General features: G+C 36.3%; 2 protein-coding genes and 1 non-coding gene across 3 annotated transcripts; all 3 read right to left on the bottom strand.

Moving 5' to 3' along the window:
* Positions 1–500: 500 nt before the first annotated feature.
* Positions 501–7,145, bottom strand: LOC113672044 (pyridoxal kinase). The gene is made up of 10 exons (XM_027188318.2): positions 6,947–7,145; positions 6,043–6,097; positions 5,189–5,293; positions 4,601–4,684; positions 4,447–4,481; positions 3,936–4,021; positions 3,619–3,664; positions 3,128–3,230; positions 2,252–2,437; positions 501–1,228 (listed from the first exon to the last, which is right to left on the bottom strand). The coding sequence occupies exons 1-10, from the start codon at positions 7,037–7,039 to the stop codon at positions 1,116–1,118; spliced, it is 906 nt and encodes a 301-aa protein (XP_027044119.1). The 5' UTR covers positions 7,040–7,145; the 3' UTR covers positions 501–1,115.
* A 2,494-nt stretch (positions 7,146–9,639) lies between these two features.
* Positions 9,640–16,842, bottom strand: LOC113672025 (importin subunit alpha-7). Its single transcript, XM_027188293.2, has 13 exons — positions 16,558–16,842; positions 16,345–16,437; positions 15,084–15,180; positions 14,339–14,430; positions 13,873–14,004; positions 13,596–13,684; positions 13,194–13,293; positions 12,596–12,759; positions 12,084–12,162; positions 11,695–11,820; positions 11,256–11,383; positions 10,660–10,835; positions 9,640–10,524 (listed from the first exon to the last, which is right to left on the bottom strand). The coding sequence occupies exons 1-13, from the start codon at positions 16,828–16,830 to the stop codon at positions 10,334–10,336; spliced, it is 1,740 nt and encodes a 579-aa protein (XP_027044094.2). The 5' UTR covers positions 16,831–16,842; the 3' UTR covers positions 9,640–10,333.
* A 1,748-nt stretch (positions 16,843–18,590) lies between these two features.
* Positions 18,591–18,711, bottom strand: LOC113672060 (U5 spliceosomal RNA). The gene has a single exon (XR_003446301.2). It is a non-coding gene; the product is annotated as a U5 spliceosomal RNA (small nuclear RNA).
* Positions 18,712–19,130: the final 419 nt, after the last annotated feature.

Here is a 19,130-nt window from a genome sequence, read left to right as displayed (position 1 = left end):
AAATGCTTAGAGTTGTAAAACGCACGGTGAACCATACCGAACCTCTCCGTAAAAAGAACCGAAGCTCAAATACCAGAAAATGAAACGCACTCTATTAGTTATTATATAAGCTGCGGTTGGAAGGGGGAAGGGAGGGTTGAGGCTTGAAAAAAGTGCAGGCTGTGTTTCAAACTGACCCGAAGCTAATCAGAAAAAAAAACTTTTTAGTGGTGGTGTGTCATACCAATAAGTCGTCTTAATATCCATAAGCTCCATCTCTGCCTCTTTCTCACATCCGGTTTAAGATCCTGCCACTAGTTAGCAAGCACATTCGACATTAAAGAGAAGTAGACCACATTCTGATTGTAATCAATGAACATGAAATAAAACTTACAATACTGGACTTGAAAACTATACCCAAACACCCAACCAACTTGCCCAGTGACATTTGACCACACCCAAGTGACTAAAGTCACAAGGGTTTAGTAGACACTAGCACTGACGTGAAATGAAGACACGGATGAAAAAAATATATATTTAATAAGGTTTTATTCACGTACATATCTTCAGGATAAATAGTGGTTTTCATGAAAGCAAAAATTGAGAAAGTTATTGTTGTATGCTAGTCAGTAGCAGGCAAGGGCATAGGTGAGGGAGCATGTTGTGTGTACAGAAGTCTTACGAGTTACAGCACAATAAACCAAGGTAGTTTGAACCATGCATGTTTTTTTCCATATGGCATAACATTTAAAAATTAAGAGTTGTTTCTTTCACTCTGACATCCCTTCAAGAACGTTTATACCTCACAACAAATTTCAAATCAGTGGACAGGCTTGTAATTTCTTTATTCAGCCCCATCCCTCAATCATGAAGGCCATGGCAAGAAATTTATAATAGGTATCAGGTTGGGGGATAGAAAATTTTCCACTCCCAAGAGCAAGAAATTTGAATTTGCATCTAACCCTTAAAAACAGAGACATCCTAAATTTTATTACACAGTATAATGTGGAATATATCTTGAATTCTACAGCACATTTTGCTCTACATTGGTCAATTTATTACAATAATTTATTTTAGGGAAAACTAATCTCTGAGTAACTTGTTTCTACTTAAAAAAGAAAGAAAAATGGTCAGTCTCAAACTATTTGAGCTTTGAATGTTATGTTTGGATTCCTAATGTCATCAAGACTTTGAACAAGCCGTAGCTCAATTTGTCCAGCTGTAGGTTTGTTTCCTTCTCCAGCCAGTCCTGACAAAAAAAGAAGAAGAATCAGTGAAATCTATTTGTTAATAAGCTAACAATTACTTATTTTCTACCTGATCATTAATTTAAAAAAAAAACCATTATGTAGAAAGTAGAGATGTCTATGATTCAGCATCTGGGTTTTTCGTTTTGGCAACTGCCTTTTTTCCCCTCAAACTGATTCTTAACCTTTTAACCCTTAAGAGTGACTAGCATCTAACTTCTTCTATCCACTATCCCCCTATCTCTTTATCATTGCTCTAGAAACGCTTGCTATATACATTAGAGGCAGTGATGAGATTAAGGGCATCAATATTCGGAATGAACATGATATTAATTTAACTACATTTGCCGATGATATGGCTACGATGATATGACTTTTTTTTTTTTTTTTAATGTAAAACGGAAAAACACAATAAAATATTTAAAAAAAAGAAAAAAAAAATCTAACTTCTTCTTACAATATCACCCCTGAATCAAACATCAAAGTCAAATGAAGGGAATGATCACCATCTAAAGGAACTCTTGATTGTTCAACTAATTTTCCTTGTCAGCAGCTCAGGAAATGTATGGAGAACAGTATTCATACTGATGCTTGGGTATAAAAGGTTAATGTACTGCTGAAATCTATAAAACACATGGACCTTTTCAAACTAAGCCATTTCCTTTAAAAGAACAGAAGGTTTTGCTGTACTCATATAAGGTAACCAAGACCAAGGAATTATTACTTGCTAGTAAGATGTCCCAATGAAAACCCCACCATATGCCTAAGTAAAAGGTAGAGATCTGTAGCTTAAAGTCTATAGCTTTTGAGGGAAACAATCATATAATTATGAACTTTTGACCATAATTGGCAAAGATTATCATTTCAGCTCAAGACCTGTTGGTAAGTTTTGCAGTTCTACAAAGTTGCAGCATTTTTTTCCTGCAGGAACTCTCTTTAACCATTTTTAGTTTACAAAATTCAAAATACGTAGAATGATAAATTCAGTTGTATTAATATACTCTATCTTGGACAATATCACTTACGCTGTGCATGAGCTAGCGTTCGTTTCAGCACTGCTTGAACTGTTGATACAGTTGCCTCACAGGCATGTGCTAAATCATCTGGATGTCTATGAAGCCAGGCAAGAAGAACACTAGCAAACAAATCTCCTGTTCCAGTGAAGATGGCATCTACTTTAGGAATTTCCATCCTAATGCACTTTTTGTTGCCTTGGTTGATAGAATTAGAACAGATATTTAGTGCTTCTTTTTTCAAGAGAAATAAGTAAATATATTCTGACTAACAGTATCAGAGAGGCACAAGTCTGAAGGAGAGCACTTGCACTCTTGTATAGTTGATGGTATCTTAATGATGGTATGTTGTACCTCAAAATGCAAAATACAATGTCAATGTCTTAACCATCCCTGTCTCCCCCCCCCCCCTCTTTAAATAAGAAAAGAAAAAAATATGAACCAAATAGTTAGGAGCCATGGAAAGCTGTTTTGGTTTTATATTTAGCATAGACAGAATGTTAATGGCCTTTGCTTCCCATAAAAAGAGAGATACAAGAATGGTAGATGTAAGGGGTATGACTGTAGTTGTTATGTAATGATATGATAAAATGTACGTAGAGGCTGCAGAAAACCTTGTTACAATATTTATTAATATCCTATCTCCATACAAGATCACACACATGTGGTGGTTATCTAATGACGTGGTAAAATGGTATGTAGAAGCTGCAGAAAACCTTTTTACCTTATTCATCATCTTATTTTCACACAAGATCTCTCAAGTGTATGGAGCATGTTCATTGCTCACAAGAAGTCAAGTCTCTCACATATTTTTAAATCTCTAAAAGGCTACAGAAGGCTTGAAAAATTTACCTTGTAGTCTTATGAAAAGAAACAATCAGAACTCACCATTAACAGAGCTGCCAAGAGCTATTAGTGTTTTGTTATCTCCCAGTTCTGAGCTTGTAATTACCACAGTCTTGGTACCTCTTTCATGTAGTATCTTCATAGCCTGACAATCAAACAAAAGAAAAAACACAAAATACACAAAAAACACCTCAGAATATATAACCATGATATCATACATTTCAAACAAAAAGGAATTTCACGAAAGGGCAGCTCAGTCATTCCTACCATGCATGGAACCCATGAAAATTTGATATAGAAAGTTCACTTTTTCAAATGGAGAGTTCTTAGTTCAAAGTGAGACTTGAGATGAGTCAAATTGACAACAATGATAATGTCTGCTTTCGTCTATCAATCAATGAAATTTCTATTATCATCAAATCCAAATTTATGTATTATAAACAACTGAAGATAATTGGTAGAATTCTCCACAAAGCACAGTTAAAATCTATAAAATAATGGTTTTGTGTTTAAAATCTAATGATCCATTATACCTTAAAGGCTTCGCTTTCATTGGTTATCTTCATGCCAGTCAGAAGTCTATTAAAAATAGTCATAGAAATTGATTACACTTCAGTTATTAATACTGTTCCTAATGCCCCCTATAATTTATTACACATAAACTGAGATGTGAAAATGCATTCCTCCAAGACAAATTTCTTTGAAGGTTATCCCTGGTCTAAATCTGGGTACATCATGGTTCCATGAGGAGAGTAAATAATGTACTTTTGCACAGCACGTTGGCATCGCTCTGCAACCAAAATCAAGAATAATTACTCTTTTAAAGAAGAAAGTTTTAAAAGTTACTCACTCTGCTTCAAACTGATTTGGAGTTATAATATCTGCTAATGGAAGGAGCTGGTCTCTGTAGACTGGTAACAACTCTTCAGGAACATACTATCAAAGAGAGAAAACGAGATATAGACAAGAATATTTTGCATACCTTTGTGTTTTATGTATGGAGGATAGATTCATGATATTTAAAAGGCTTGTTTTGTTATTTTTAAAGACGAATTCTGTAATGAATTTGAGTTTTTCCTCCTTTTCATTTTTATCTTAGAACAAAAAATTCTCACTAATTTTCTAAACAAGTAATGTTAATTTTCCTGGAAAATGAACCTGCCAATAGCAACTTCTCAGAAACCCCCTTAATTTTGAATTTAATTACCTGTAACTCGAACACACGTTCAGCAAGCCCAAAATTTTAGAAGCATATTGTAATATTAAGATTCCTCTATCTGCAAAGTTGTAAAGAATCTGAATGTAAAATTTAGAGCAAATTCTTTTTCAGTCGGTCATCCTTGTCACAAAGTAATACTTACAAATTTCCCTGCATCGCCCATGACAGGATCACAAACTTTAAAAGTAAAAAGAAATAATTTCAAAATTTGATGATCAAACCAACTCCAATTCAGTACTGAATGTTATTGCATACCACTGTTCCTCAACTAGAAAACTCACAGCTCAGATACATACCAAACACTAGGTTAGGATTTGCTTGTCGTAGATCATGGACAACTTGAAGTACCTCCTCCAAAAATGATTTTGAACCTACATAACCTTGGACAAAACAAATTAATATACTATCAAAACACTGAGAGCAATAATAAAAATAGTCTTGATTGATCAGGTAAATTTGAGAGTCTCACTTGCAGCCAAACTCACCAAGGTAAGTCACTCATCATAGTGTTAGCATGACGGAAAAAAGATATATATAATTTATAAAATGGCCAGAAACTACAGTGTAATAACTTCAATGAAGGATTTTGTATGGCCTTGGCTGTGATTGGTCAGAAAAGAATCACAAACACCGATTACCTTGTTTTGATCTAGTCTTCATTGACCAGAAAATGCAAGATAGCCCCGGTTAAATCAAAGTTGTCACTCTATAATTAGTTCAGCATCTTATTAAATTACGATGTTGAAAATTAAACATTACACAGTATGTCTGTGGTTTTGCAAAAAATGGTTTGGAGCCAGGCATAAAAGTTTATCATGTAGCCTGGTTGTTCCAGATGATCAAACTACATTATTAATCCCTGTTATTTGCAATAAATATTGTACCTGTCAGAAGGTGAGAGAAATGATGTAATTTGTTCAGTTTGAGACCTTCAAATAAGACTTTGAGTTCATTAGCATCCAGAACTTGCCCTTTTACATGGTCATATCCTTTGAAAAAAAGAAGACAACAATTGACAGAAATAGTGTGACAGTGTCACTCACAGGTTATTGAGTGACTTGATGGTATTCATACTTGCCCCAAAGGGTCTTGTGTAGGTTCTTCAGCTCTCCTTCATTAAAAATGACCAACCTCTAAGGTTCTTTACCAGTAAGACACGAGAAGGGCACATTAAGCTTCTTACTTTATCTAGTTGTGTTCTGCATTTTTGAGAGGATAGTTAAAAATGACCAAAAACAGAGGATCCATTTGCAAAGATTAACCAAAAGATGTAACAGACATATAACTGGCAATTATCAGAAGAACTTGCATATTGATGTATATGCATTTAAGGTACTGAAAACTAAGTAACTTTGACTCTTATGGTCATGGATCACCTTGGATTCTTGACAAATTAGCCCAATAAACCCTATGAGCAATTAATATCTAATTTATCCCTAAAGGAAATGACCCCCAACTGAAGAAGTTATTGATTTTTAAACACATTCTCCCTGTCAGCGCTTAAGGAAATGTATAGAGAACAGTGTGGATAATAAGCATACTGATGTTATGGTGCAAATGGTTAAAGAGTTGAAAGAGGTGAAAGAGAGATTAGGCAGCAAAGAGGAAAACACACATCTTCCTCTTTTCACCTCTGCACTTTCCCACCCAAAAACACAATATGTATCCCAATAAAGCATATTTGTTCACATAAAAAAGCTCTATTGTGTAAAGGAGTCAAAAGGTTTGTCACACTTACCTGTGTGGTTGGAAAGCTGGACTGAATTGATTGTGTCAACATCAAATCCAAGAACCTAAACCAAGAAACTGGAAGGTTGAGTCTTTAAGGCTTAGAGTCCTATTCAGTAGCTTATCCTAGTTTCTCTTATCTAACTTTCTAATTTCTCATGAGACAACTAGGAAGATTAACACCTTGCCGAGCTAGGGTGGTAGTCTTTATCAGGTTGACACCCCCTCCCCCACTCCCCACACCTTTTATCAATTGTTTCTAACTTCTCTAGTAATTATGTATTCTTTGGTGGAAACTGGAAAATGGTATCTATCTTACCTATCAATGCAAAACAACAAACCGACTTGAGTTTAAGCACCAACATCTCAAACCACAACCTGGTCAACCAATCGCAAAGCTACAACATGTTAAGCTCAGTTTCTGTTCCATGAAGCATTTTATGGAACCAATTTATATCACTGGTGGACAGGGGTAGTTTGAGAGTGAAGTGTTTGCCAAAGAGCACAACAAAATGACTGGCTTTAGTCCACAATCCAGAGTCCAGAAGGCCTGAGCCTTCCAAGCTACAGAGACTTTCACTCTTCCAATATGAACACATTCACATTTTTTGGAGATGGAGGGGTGACAAATTAAGACCTCAGAAACTGAGCCAGCAAGTGAACTAGGTTTTGAGTTTACCGAAGGAGGGGTGGGTGGAGATAAGAGGAAAGGTAACAAATCTTATAATTCGTCAGTTATCACACGAATAGATTATTCACATCATGAACGTCTGAGAAAATTAGCAAAAACCACAGTACTGATACATTTAACTACGGATCTGCGTTTAAAATGTTTCGCTTGCATTTGTCCAGTCATTAACTGAGCATAAGCTTCAAGAGCGTGGGCACATTTCTATTCGTATTAAGTTACCAACCTGAAGAGGAAATGTGGCAGAATCGTTTCCTACATAGCCTGACACTACGTGACTTTGAATAGATAATACTCTACACAACGAAGTCGCTTCCATTCGATCTAGAACTTATAAACGTGAGACTGATCGATCACGCGTCTGTCACCCTTATGCAATGTTGAGAAATATCCCGCGCAATCATTTTGCCTGGTAGCCTCGCCTTCTAAACGTTTGTTCGCTCTTGATAAAGTGACTACTGTAGTAAATGCTGTTCTACCGTGCAGTATGTACCCCTCTTTTACCCTCTTTATAACGAAGTGCGTCTCTTTTCTTTAGCTCGTGGTTGTTTACGTTTTGATTTACCTAGTGATATGCAAAAAATAGATTTGTAGGACCTTTATTACCAGTTAGATGTGGCTACCAAAACAACCTAAAACAAAACTATTAGGAGTTCTGATTGATAACTAACTGCTATGGAGAGAACATGTAGATAAAGCGCTAAAAGCTTTTGATAACCAGCTACGTGTCTTGAGGAAGATGAGTTATCTCCCATCACATCTTTTGGAAGAAACTTATCTTAAGACTGTAATATCTCGAGTGACTTACCGTATCGGAGTCTGGGGTAGTTGCTCTGTTGCGACAAAGTGTTTATTGAAATGGAAAACTTGCATATCGAGGCAGGAAGAATTATTCATAAAATATCGAAAAACTATTTGGACCATGAAGTCCTTGACCTTATCAAATGGTAAGACTTGGAATACATATATAAAAGAAGATCAGTAATTGAAGTTTTTAAAGTCAAGCAAGGCCTGAACAGCAGGTTACTTTCGTTTGTCACTTTCACAGAATTCAACTGAACGCGGAAGCGCAAAGCGCAAAGGCCCATTCCTTGAAATCAAACGCATAAAAACAGATCGTGCAAGGAACAGTTTCCGCTATTTCAGGGCCCCGCCAGATTGTATGGAATTCTCTCGACAGTTTATTTAGGCTATTAGATTAACTTGAGAAGTTCAAAACAAACCTAAAATGCAACAAGACTCAGTTCAGAAAAGTGAAATTTATTCCAGGAACCATTACTAATCTCAACAAAGATGTAGACAATTTCATTTATTACTAACTTATAAGTGGTATTTTAAAGAAATATATTTTGTTGCTCTGTAAAGAAAAATTTTCATATAATAACTAGGTTTAATTAACAATCTTGTACATATTTTTTGCAAATATTTCTGAAAACATTTTTAATAGAAAGGTTCAATGAATGATTTTTAAATTTTTGTGCGAAAATTTATGTAAACAATTTTAATAGAAGGTTCAATTAATTATATTCATATTTTTGTGAGAAAATTTCTGTAAACATTTTTAGATAGGTTTCATTTATAACTTTTTATAGACAGTAGGTAGGTCCACATCAGCTTTTTTAGCTGCCACTTTTCGACCTACGTTAAAAAATAAAGTATGTATGTATGTATTTACTCGTTTCGTTCCAACGGAAGTCTCGTAAATTTGAGAAATCTTTATCACTCACTCAAGCGGTGCTGGTTTTCGACACCATTAAGACTGCAGACTACTCAAAAAAAAAAAGTGTTGTTCGTTCCTATATCAACAAAATAAAGCGTTGCACTGTTTAAAGAGAGCAAGTTTCTGAAGAAACTGTGCTTCGTCGATGAGGGGTATAACAAAATAATAAAGCTTTATCAACTCTGTTGATAATGTAAATTGGCCACCGTTAAAAGTTTCTTGAACTGACGTTTCTCGTTTCGTTCCCACGAGTGTTTCGTACTCCGTTAATTCGTATTGGTTGAATTAAATAAACAATGTTTATGTTGATTACATATGTCTTACAGAACGTTTGAATCAGATTGCATTTGCATTGAAATTTTACTATTGAAGGTTCGGTAACGTTAGTAATAACCCTGAACACCCTAACATCGGTATTCATATTCTCCATACTGTTCTCTGTACATTTACCGAGATGCTGATAGGGAGAATTTGTCTAACAATCAAGAGTTTCTTTAGTTTGTGATTATTTCCTTTATTCTCTTGATATTAATATGTGATTTAGTGGTGATATTGCAAGGAGAAATTAGATGCTAGTCACTCTTAGGATCAAACACCTAAAGGGTAGTTCGATCGATCAGTATCATCAGCACTTTTTAAAAACATGCCATTTAATTTGATGTTTTTGCGTGATGAAAATGGGCAGCATGACTCTTGATTTCGGGCGACCTGTCTCAGGTTTCCGACGACATGACTTCGGGCAAGATGACTCTCAAGCAACTTGTCAGTAAACCGCTGAGCGCACCAGCAAATGAATTAAACCACTTGTTCTTCAACCAGTCGTTAACCGTGCCTAAAAATTTAATATGCTTCCAGTTTGCAAAAGAGGTACCTTAAGATTTTACGGAGGGGAGGGGCTAACCACGCATCTTTGTGATATATCATCAAAAGACTATTGAGGCCACCATTTGATTACTTGTCTAATGTTTTAGTAGACTAAAGTAAATTCTCCGAAGCAGGTTAATAAGCAACCTGCTGGAGTAAACGCAGTCTTGTTGACCTTACATTAAGCTGGTTTTGTAAATGATGATTGCTGAAGGGAAGAGAGAACGTCTGAAAAAAGTGAACGTCGACAAGGGTCTGACAACTTGAATAACATTAGTCCTGAAACCTTTTCTGCGCGAGGAAAAGAAAATGGAATGAAAAACCCAAAAAGTCAGTTCAGCTAGAAACTCTTGGAATATTTATTGTGTATATACAAGCCTTTTACGCTAATACCATAATATCAAGTCTTTGCCTTAAATTAAAAATGTTTAATACCTTGTAGCAATTCTTGATGCAAACTAAATCGCATTCAGCTTTGTAACATTCAATAGTCTTTTCTAAGTATTTGATTCCGTACACCAATGCCTCTCGAAATTAGTAAAGTCCTTGGCTTTGGTTTGTCCAAGATAACAAGTGTACTGTACATTTTCATTTTCTGCACTGGTTGAAGTTCAACAAAGCTAACATTAACTAATCACTCGGTTGCTCTCTCTCTTCGTTCTTGCCAATTATTAAGGGAAATATCCTTGGGGTACTTTCTTTCAGTGCGCTGTTGCGCTTTGCCCCTATTGACGGGGGCAGGAATGTCCGTGGGGTCTTTTTATTATGGGGTTTGTTGGGTGGGAAGTTCTTTGGGACGCACCATAATATATCTCACTCTCTCTCTACTCGCTCATACGCGATGGGCATATCCGCCCGCGCTTTTTACACTCAGGGTAAGTGTATGCGTGGCATTTTCATGAGGGGAGGGGAAGGTCAGGGAAGCTTGGACGGTTGTCTACGACTCCTCCATTGCCTGGAAGAGCATGTCTCGTCCACTGTAGGGATGGGGAATAACTCAAGTCTCCACTGAATCGTGTAACCCACTGTTTACAATTGGAAGCCTCCATGAGGCATAGCAACGCCAGCCCCAAATTGGTATTGGTCGGAATTCTGATCAATGCCTGGCATGATTTTATCGTCCTCGTCTTCGCCACTGAAATAGTACTCAATTATTTCGAACGCTTTTCTGTAGATTTCTTCATTGTCGTGACTCTGAAGGAATTCAATCTTGTCTAAGCCTATGGAAGAACGAAACATTTTCTCTTTCAAATTTGATTCAGCTATTGTAGTTTCCTGGGTCTGATGGTACACATTGTAGACGTACATCATGAACTACAGTGTTTCTGCATCAGAAGCAGAAACAAATTCCTTACCGTATGCCTCCTCTACCATGACAGCGAACTGGTTGACACCATCTGTTTGAAATGCATCCTGCTTTCCAATTCTGAGGATGTTTTCTAGTCCACTGAGTGCTACTTGAACTATCTTTGAATCCATAACAGTTAACAGGTCACAAAGAGGTCTAATTACGTCTTGACTCACAAGGTATCTGTCCAAGGAAAAAAAAAACCTGCCTGTGTTATCATGAAAAACCTAGTCTAGCTGGACATAGTTAGATATTGCATCGTCACCAAAACAAATCTACCCATGCTTATTACTGAGTGCCATTACATTTCTTATTACAAAGTTTGATACTTGAGGTCCGAATTTTTAGAGTGCCACTACCATTACCAGGGTCACTTAAAACAAATAGGTAATCAACAAGGACTTCAACTAAATTCAGCTGAACCAATCTGTGGGTGGGAAACAATGCAATTTATCTAACAATCTCCAGAGGGCAATAAACAAAAGCAATTGCTGGTTTAAGTGAAAGATGTACAATAAATATCCTACACTTCATCATAGCAATATTCACCTCACCCTCCTAAATATATGCTTGCTAGAATAACTGTAATCACTATTAACTCACTTGATCTGCTCCGCTGTTCCTCCAGAGGTGGCATTGGTTATAGCCCATGCTGCTTCTTTTCTTGTTTTAAACTCTGCCTTGGCAAGGATCTCCACCAACATGGGAATAATGTTAGAATCAATCACAGCCTATTGAAAAAAGTAGGCATTAGAAAGCAAGGGTAATGATTAACATTATTAAGCTTAAATCCCAAACTAATTTATTGGAATTTTATATCTAATCGACATATTTTATTTACAAATGTAACAGATACACAAACAAATTTTTTAACAAACTTGCTTTAAACCACTGATAGTTCTTTTTAATGTTATTACTGATATTATCCTTTGTAATAATTGTGTAATTCTTTTTTTTCTTTAAGTTGCAAAGTGATTAGAAATAAACCATTTATTCTACATCCTATATAATTTTTGATCCTATTTAGCGCATCCAACCTTACCTGAATCTGTGCTCTATTACCAGCTGTGATGTTAGATATTGTCCAGCATGCCTCCTTTCTGATGCTTTCTCTTGAATTGCTTAATAGATGTAATAGACTTGGAAGAGCATTGCAGTTTAGGATGATCTGTTGCACCAAAACAGTAAAAAGACAAGTTACCACAGGTTCCGGTGTTTTTAGTTTTCAATCTGATTGGTTGAGGGAGTGGCACAATTTTTTTTTTTAATATCAAACACTCTGCAATGGTGAGCAAAACTATAATGTTGAATTACTTTTAACACTTGTATGAAAATTGCTCTCATATGGCGCTTACTAGTATGAATAGGTAAAACACTAAAACCATGATTCCTAATACTGGATTGAGAAAAAAAAAGAGACCCAAGCTCTACCTGAGTTTGTACATCATCACCAGTTACAATATTTCCCACTGCTCTGAGTGCTGCTGAAACAACATGACTAAGATTGTGCCTGCAACAAAGAAAAAAAATTAAATAAGACATGAAGATGTACACAAACCAAACCAGTTCAAACTATAGCACTGGTACAATATATGGACATTGTTTCTCATGGCACAGGTGCTTCCAGTCCAGGTTTTAAGACAATGACTAGCAAACAAAAAAATCTGTGACCCAAATCAAAGAAATTCTTTTCAAAGACAAATGACAATACCTTATTGTTGCAAAATTATTTTTCAGTTAAACCAATTTCCTGGTTGTGTAGAACTCACTGGATTGTGCTGAGACATATGGTGAGACTTAAATAAATTGTGTTCATGATAAGACTGTTTTAAGTCTTACATTAATAGTTCTACTAATCTTCTGCAAACACCAGAATCTATGGCTGAGACATATGGTGAGACTCAAATAAATTGTGTTCATGATAAGACTGTTTTAAGTCTTACACTAATAGTTCTACTAATCTTCTGCAAACACCAGAATCTATGACTGCTTGAATCTTCTCATTCGGACCATCTGACAGATACGACAGTGCCCAGCATGAATCAGCGAGGACATCAGGATCATTGATAAAGAGGAGACGAGCTAGTACTGGCAAACATGCAGACACCTAAAATAAATACAATGAGTGTAGATCATTCTTTATGTCATAAAAATTGTTTTTAATTGTAACACTTTCAAATAACTGTTCTAACCCTCATTTTTCCCTCTAATTATTATCACAGTAGTTATATCCGAAAGCATTTTATTCTAAATGCAGATGATGTGTTCTGCCTTTAAGGCTGTCACCTTGACTGCATTGACATTTTTAAATGAGCAAACCCCATTCTCAAGAGTCATTCTTTGGCCATAATGAGAACAGATAAATGGTGAAGAACCCTGCACAAGGCTGCTGTTTACACTCTCCTTCGTGCCTCTCATGGGATGAACACTACTCCTCAGCTACATGCCAATTCCAAATGCAACTGTTTGCCTCATTCCAATGGAAAGACAGCTTCCAATAGATTTGACTAAAAATGCATCAGGAAACATCACATAGAATACCTTTGAGAAGTCAGGTGGTGGATTTTTTCCTCTACACAAATTGGACAAGGCCCAAACTAAGTTCTTCGTCATTGATATCCTTGGTGACTGCTTTAATAGCCTTAAAAAAAAAAACAGTTGTCAGCAAACAATATAACCTTGACCACACTAAATAAAGAAATTGAGCACTTTATTCTTATTTGTTCAACCAAGACAGCTGGCTTTAAAAGGCAGCATTGGTTACAAAAATCTTAGAAACCACTCTCCTTAAATATCAGAAGAAGGTTAATGGTTTGAAATATCCTCCCTTAATTCAAACACTTAACAGAAGCATATTTCTCTCAAACATGCTATGGAAATGTAGCTTGAGAAATGAAAAAAGTAGAGACAAAAACTATACAATAGATCCATCTGTTAACTTACTCCAGAACTGGCTGTAACATCCCTAAGTTAAGAACATAATCTCTGCACTCTGCACTATCTCCAGCTATGTTTCCAAGAGCCCAGACTGCCTAAAAGGTCAATGATAAAAAGAAACCTTAAGACAAGACACCCCACCACAACATCATTTTACAGATTTGGGAAAAAATTAAGTAACCTGGAATGAGGAGTGGCAATACTCTTAGCTTCTTTAGTCTAGGAAGCCAAGAAAAGAACATGCTTCTATGTAAGTTAAATTGCTCTGTTAAACTAAACTGACCTGCTCCTGAACATCTACATGTGGGGATTCAAGTAATGTAATGAACACAGGAACGGCCCCAGCTTGAACCACGCACTGGGTTTGTGGTGATGTCCCAGATGCAATATTTGTCAGTGCCCAAGCAGCTTCAAACTTTGAAATAAATTATTGAGAAAATTACTGAAAACAAGTCATAATCAATACAAGATGTACAATAACTACAAGCATTGAGTAGGTCACAGATTTAACATTTACTCTGGACCTTAAGTCTGTTTTCCTTTCAACATAAACTGTATCAGCCCCTCTCAAACAATCATTCTGTTTGCCTCAAAACTGTTTTAGGGGAACAAAAATAGAGTAATTACTTGGTCTCTGGCTACAGAAAAATGAGAAATCCTGTCATTTGAGATTAAAACCAACTTGTTTCAGCCCTACCTACAACACATTCTATTCCAAAAAGGAAAACCCTGCCTTTAAAATATCCTACCTGTAACATGCTATTGTCATTTCGCTGCAAGAAGTAGATAAATCTAGGAATAACCTCACACCTAATTACATCATCAATTGGTGGGTGGGGTTCTGCAAGCAACAACAACAAAAAAATTACATTAATAACAAAGTTAGCTGTAAATGTGGAAGCACTCTTTCCCCTGGAGCATAGCTCAGGAATATTGAGCACAATGGTTATGTACCATGTTTCAGCAAAGGCCACACAACAAAAATTTTAGGTTTCGCCATGTAAATTCATAGAACACTATTCAAACACCAACACAAAAGTATTGCTTTGAAAAAAAAAAATCTCTGGCAATTTTTTCTGCAGGGTTGAGTGGAAAATAGCAGGGAAGGTTAAAAAATCAGAATTCCTGTTTGGTGTTTGACTTGAATTCTGAAGTCCTGGTTAAGCTGGTGCCAGACCTGAGATGAGAGGATTGGCCAAATAAGCATTATTTGAAAACAGTTGTGCATCTTGTTAAGCTGAGTGATTGTTACAACAAATAAAGTTATTGTTGTCTAAATCACTGAGGTTTTTGTATCATGCCAAAGGGGATTGTGTAAACATGGTCTACAGAGGTATGAATTTGTTTGAAAGGTAAGAACCTTTTCAACAGCAATCACAATAATAATAATAACAGAACATTAGTAAAAAAAATAATTACAGTAATAACAAAAAACAATTTTACATGTCTTAGACAAGCATAAGCAAACACCAAACTTTGGGACATAAAACAAACCTTTTGATAAAAGTTTTCTGAATTTTTGCATAGCTGCTAACTGCTTTTCCTGTTCTTCTGAGTATAATGCTTCCACTACATCAGGTGAAAATACATCCTGACAAAAGAAAAAAAACAATTGACAGTGTCTCATTTTACTACTAGTCACTTGCTTAGCAATGAGACTAAAATTTGAGTGCTCATGACTAGAATATCACATCTACTTGACTGCTCAAAACTTAAAGTTTTAAGCATGCTTTGTCATACAACACATACAAGAACTGAACTATTAATTCCAAGTTTTGCACTGCTTTTTGCATTGATTGTAAATACCAAATAAGAATGAAAGTCAATTTGCTTGCTTCAAAGTGACTAGTTTTAGTCCATGCATTATTTTTGGAACAGAATTAAGCCTTCCTGTAATGTTACAACCCCAAAAATTCGGGCTGGTTGTAAACTGAGAAAATTTGATTTGGATCACACAATACAAGAGTGGCCCCAAGCAATTCCTATATTCTTATATGAAGGCTGATAAAATTTCAAAGGGCTGGTAGGCTTCAAAACCCACTGTTTCTGACAGAGAGGATGAAGCCCAAATGTCACCTTCTAAAGGATAGAAGTGCATGAGTTTATTTCAAGGCATGATCACTTTAAATGATGTCCATAATTCAAGTGGAACCAACTAATGCGTAAAAAAAGTATCCAGCGAAAGACGAGAAGTAATTGAATTACTAGAATCGTATAAGCTACCAACAAATTTAATACTTGATGTCGACAACATTAAAAAAATCATTTGAGAAATGATAACATTTGGGCTATGAATGTAACACCACAAAGACGAATCACACGGAAAAAAAAACTTCTTCATTGATGACGTGCACTGATTTATAATTTCAATTAAATAAACGCGATGTAAAAGGAAATGCACGAAAATGAGCATGGTTCCGTTTTAAGAACATCACTCATTTTAGTTCATAGACAAAATAGAAAATAGCAAATATTTATGGAACATGATGTATGTTTGTAACTCACATGAGCTTAAAGTTTCCGGATTTAAGGAGACCGGGAACGATAATTGTTACGGAGCTCATATATAAGCACGAATATGATAAGTGACTTTGTAACATAGTTTTAAAGCATTTAAAACAAATAAGTTCAGCAAATAATAATGTCAATACAATCAAATGACTAAATAAAGGAATTCCTCTTCACCAAGCACTAAACAAGATCTTCATTAAGTTTTTGCGAATGTATTGCGACACACATAGTAGGCTTTCCCTACCTGACCAACGTGGTTAGTGCTAAGAAGACTCTCCAGTTCACCAGGCTGCGTAGACGATTTTCCTGTCACATCAACATTTCTTCTTTTAAACATCTACAAGGAAACACACGAGGCCGTGACGGTAACAATTGAAGAATCCAGAGACAATGTTTGAAAAACATCAATCGAAAATTTACGTACAAACACGCTGCAATTTTGTACATATTTTCTTACTTGTTCTTCCCGTTTGGCCTTACGGAGTTGTACTCCTTCTTCTTCTCGCCTTCGCCTCATCTCTGCAGTATCTAAAGCTTTGTTCTTGTAGGATTTCAATCGTGCATTCGCCCGAGTCGCCATTTTTAAGACGGGTCGAGGGAAAGCACAAAATCTTACAATGAAACGAGGAAGGTAGACCGCGAAATTGAAAATATCTCGCGAGGTTTTTTCGGCACTTGTTCTGGGTGGCGTGCTTCCACCTGAAAATGTGCGCCTGCGCAGCATCAACATGCTGGTGTCCAGCCTCCACACTCGAGCGATGTGTGTCACCAATTTATTCACGGCATTATACAAGACCGCGAATATACTAATATGCCGAAAAAAAATTTTCTGGTTCTAAATTAGAAATTTTTGCAGGGAGCCAATTTTTTTGGTTTACTTTATTGAGAGGGAAAGAGATGTCTCCAAGTAAATCAGTTGCGAAATCGAGTTGTTACAGCCCACCACTTGATAGTGAAACTTCATAATGTTTCCGTCTGATATTCATCACCTTAGACCAAAAATTTACGTCAAGAGGAGCTCTATATTCAACTAAGAACAAGTCTTTTTGATAAAGATTAGTTTTTGCGGAATTTTTTTTTTTTTAATCTGCGGTAATTAAAATCCGCAAAATTTTCATGCTAGTCAGTAAAAGCAAATTTATGTAAGAGGCGATAAGTGTGTATGTACAAGAGATGATTTTGAGATTGTGATGCAAAATTTGTTTCAAGATCTGAAAGCTGCCTGGTGAGTCATCCCGGAGTTATAAGAGACTGAAAACAGAGAAAGGCTGCTACGAATACCTCCTTATCTTGAAAAGACATGAATCTCCGTGGAGATCCTAGGAAACCAGAAAAATCCTTCAAATAGGTAACCAAACTGATGGCGGACCCACATTTGCTGCATCAGCTGCATGAGTCTGGAGCGATGTACCCTTATCTGCTACAGAAGTAGATTCTGCAGCCAGTTTTAATGATAATACGTGGAGTAGGATTTTTAGCGACCAACACTTTTTGCATCATTTTAATATTTTGGTTAGTGCCTTATATTTACATAAAGTGATTTTTCTATGATCCTATGTAAGTCGTTATAAATTCTCGTGTTTTTTAGCCGATCGAGCTAACCTGTGTGTTTTTATTTATTCATAATGCAAAATGTTTGTTGATTTCTATAACTTGTAATTGATAGATTTACTCAAGCCCACAAATTTATTTGCCCGTGGCTATTACGTACTACCCGTCTACATATAGTCAGTTTCCTTTTAGTGGCTCCGAGAATATGTAGCTTTAGACCACACATACCTAACTACACATCCAGAAAATGTAAACGTATTTCCAGTCATAACGGGCGTTTTTCTTGGCTGGGAAATTCATCTGAAAAGCGACAATCAGAAATACATCGCGGTTCGTAAACTATTCTCTCTTATGTGGCCAAGTTGTCCGAATTAATTAGGGATTGCAATAGTCTCGCTAACAACTGTACTCGGTGTGAGAGGTCGATTAGAACTGTTTACTATGAATTTTCATTGGCTCCTTGTGATTTTCATCTGTGTCCGAAATATTCGAATGCAGAATGGTCGTTGTGCTCACCCAACTCTGGAATTTCGGCATTTAATCGAAGAACAATGTAAGAATCGAACATAAACACACAGCTGATCTTTTATGTTAAATCCTTTACATCCCTGAAGAGGTGAGCACCTCTTCCAACATTGTCGCCCCTGAATTAAATATTAAGTTCATGAGAATAGAGGATATGATCCCGGACTCAAAAAGCTCTTGATTATCAGAAATATTCTCCTTTCAGTATCATAGGAAATGTAAAGAAGACATTATGGAGAAGTTGCATACTGATGTTAACGTGTAAAGGGTTTATGGAGACTTCTTTACACGAGCTTCAAAAGTGCGACTTACATTGTAAGAAACGGTAGCGTGGTCAGAAAAAACCCAGCAAAAAACACGAATGAGTTCGTTTCGGTATCTAATGTTTTATTTTCCTCATAATATTAGCAAGCGAGCCCCGCCGAAGGGCAGGGCTACAAAAAATTATTATATAGACTCATTCAGTTGTTTTCCTCCACGGAAGTCTTTAGTAAAAGGCGAAAGATTTGTACGATTTGAAGGAAAACCAGAGTGAAGACTTTTAAGGCGGGCCGCCACTATCTAAAAGGCTTGCTAAGACAATACATTTGGGAACAAAAAAAAATTAATAGGACATCTTTGTTCGCGCATGCTTATCTAATACGGGAAAATCATAAGGCTTACCCTACCTTCATCACATCCTTTGTCAAAGGAAATCCATGCACACAATGTGCACAATGGGGGGGGGGGGTGACATTCTATTAATGTTTATCGGTTCAACGGTTTTGCGTGAAGCGCTTGTCCATAAATCCGAGCAGAAAAAAACGATGTTCCATAATTTACAGTACGGACTGAGAAAACAAGGTTTGAACAATATTTGTTCTATCTCAGAGTATAACTTGAGGGGAATGATTTTAATTCAAATAAACGTTTGAATTTAGAGAGCCCGACAGTAAAATACGGTCAGCTGAATTG

This window comes from Pocillopora damicornis, chromosome 8 (assembly GCF_964200805.1).
Source record: "Pocillopora damicornis chromosome 8, jaPocDami1.2, whole genome shotgun sequence".
Taxonomy (NCBI): domain Eukaryota; kingdom Metazoa; phylum Cnidaria; class Anthozoa; order Scleractinia; family Pocilloporidae; genus Pocillopora; species Pocillopora damicornis.
The sequence above is the reverse complement of the archived record's forward strand: the minus strand, read 5'-3'. Positions and strand labels throughout refer to the sequence as shown.

Coding starts and splice junctions, on each gene's coding strand:
- LOC113672044 (XM_027188318.2), bottom strand. CDS start 7,039: ATGGAAGCGACTTCGTTGTGTAGAGTATTATCTATTCAAAGTCACGTA. Junction 6,098..6,946: donor CTGCCACATTTCCTCTTCAG/GTTGGTAACTTA, acceptor TTCTTGGTTTAG/GTTCTTGGATTTGATGTTGA. Junction 4,482..4,600: donor AAATCCTAACCTAGTGTTTG/GTATGTATCTGA, acceptor TTACTTTTAAAG/TTTGTGATCCTGTCATGGGC.
- LOC113672025 (XM_027188293.2), bottom strand. CDS start 16,830: ATGTTGATGCTGCGCAGGCGCACATTTTCAGGTGGAAGCACGCCACCC. Junction 15,181..16,344: donor GCACTAACCACGTTGGTCAG/GTAGGGAAAGCC, acceptor TTCTTTTGTCAG/GATGTATTTTCACCTGATGT. Junction 13,294..13,595: donor ATGTTACAGCCAGTTCTGGA/GTAAGTTAACAG, acceptor TTTTTTTTTAAG/GCTATTAAAGCAGTCACCAA.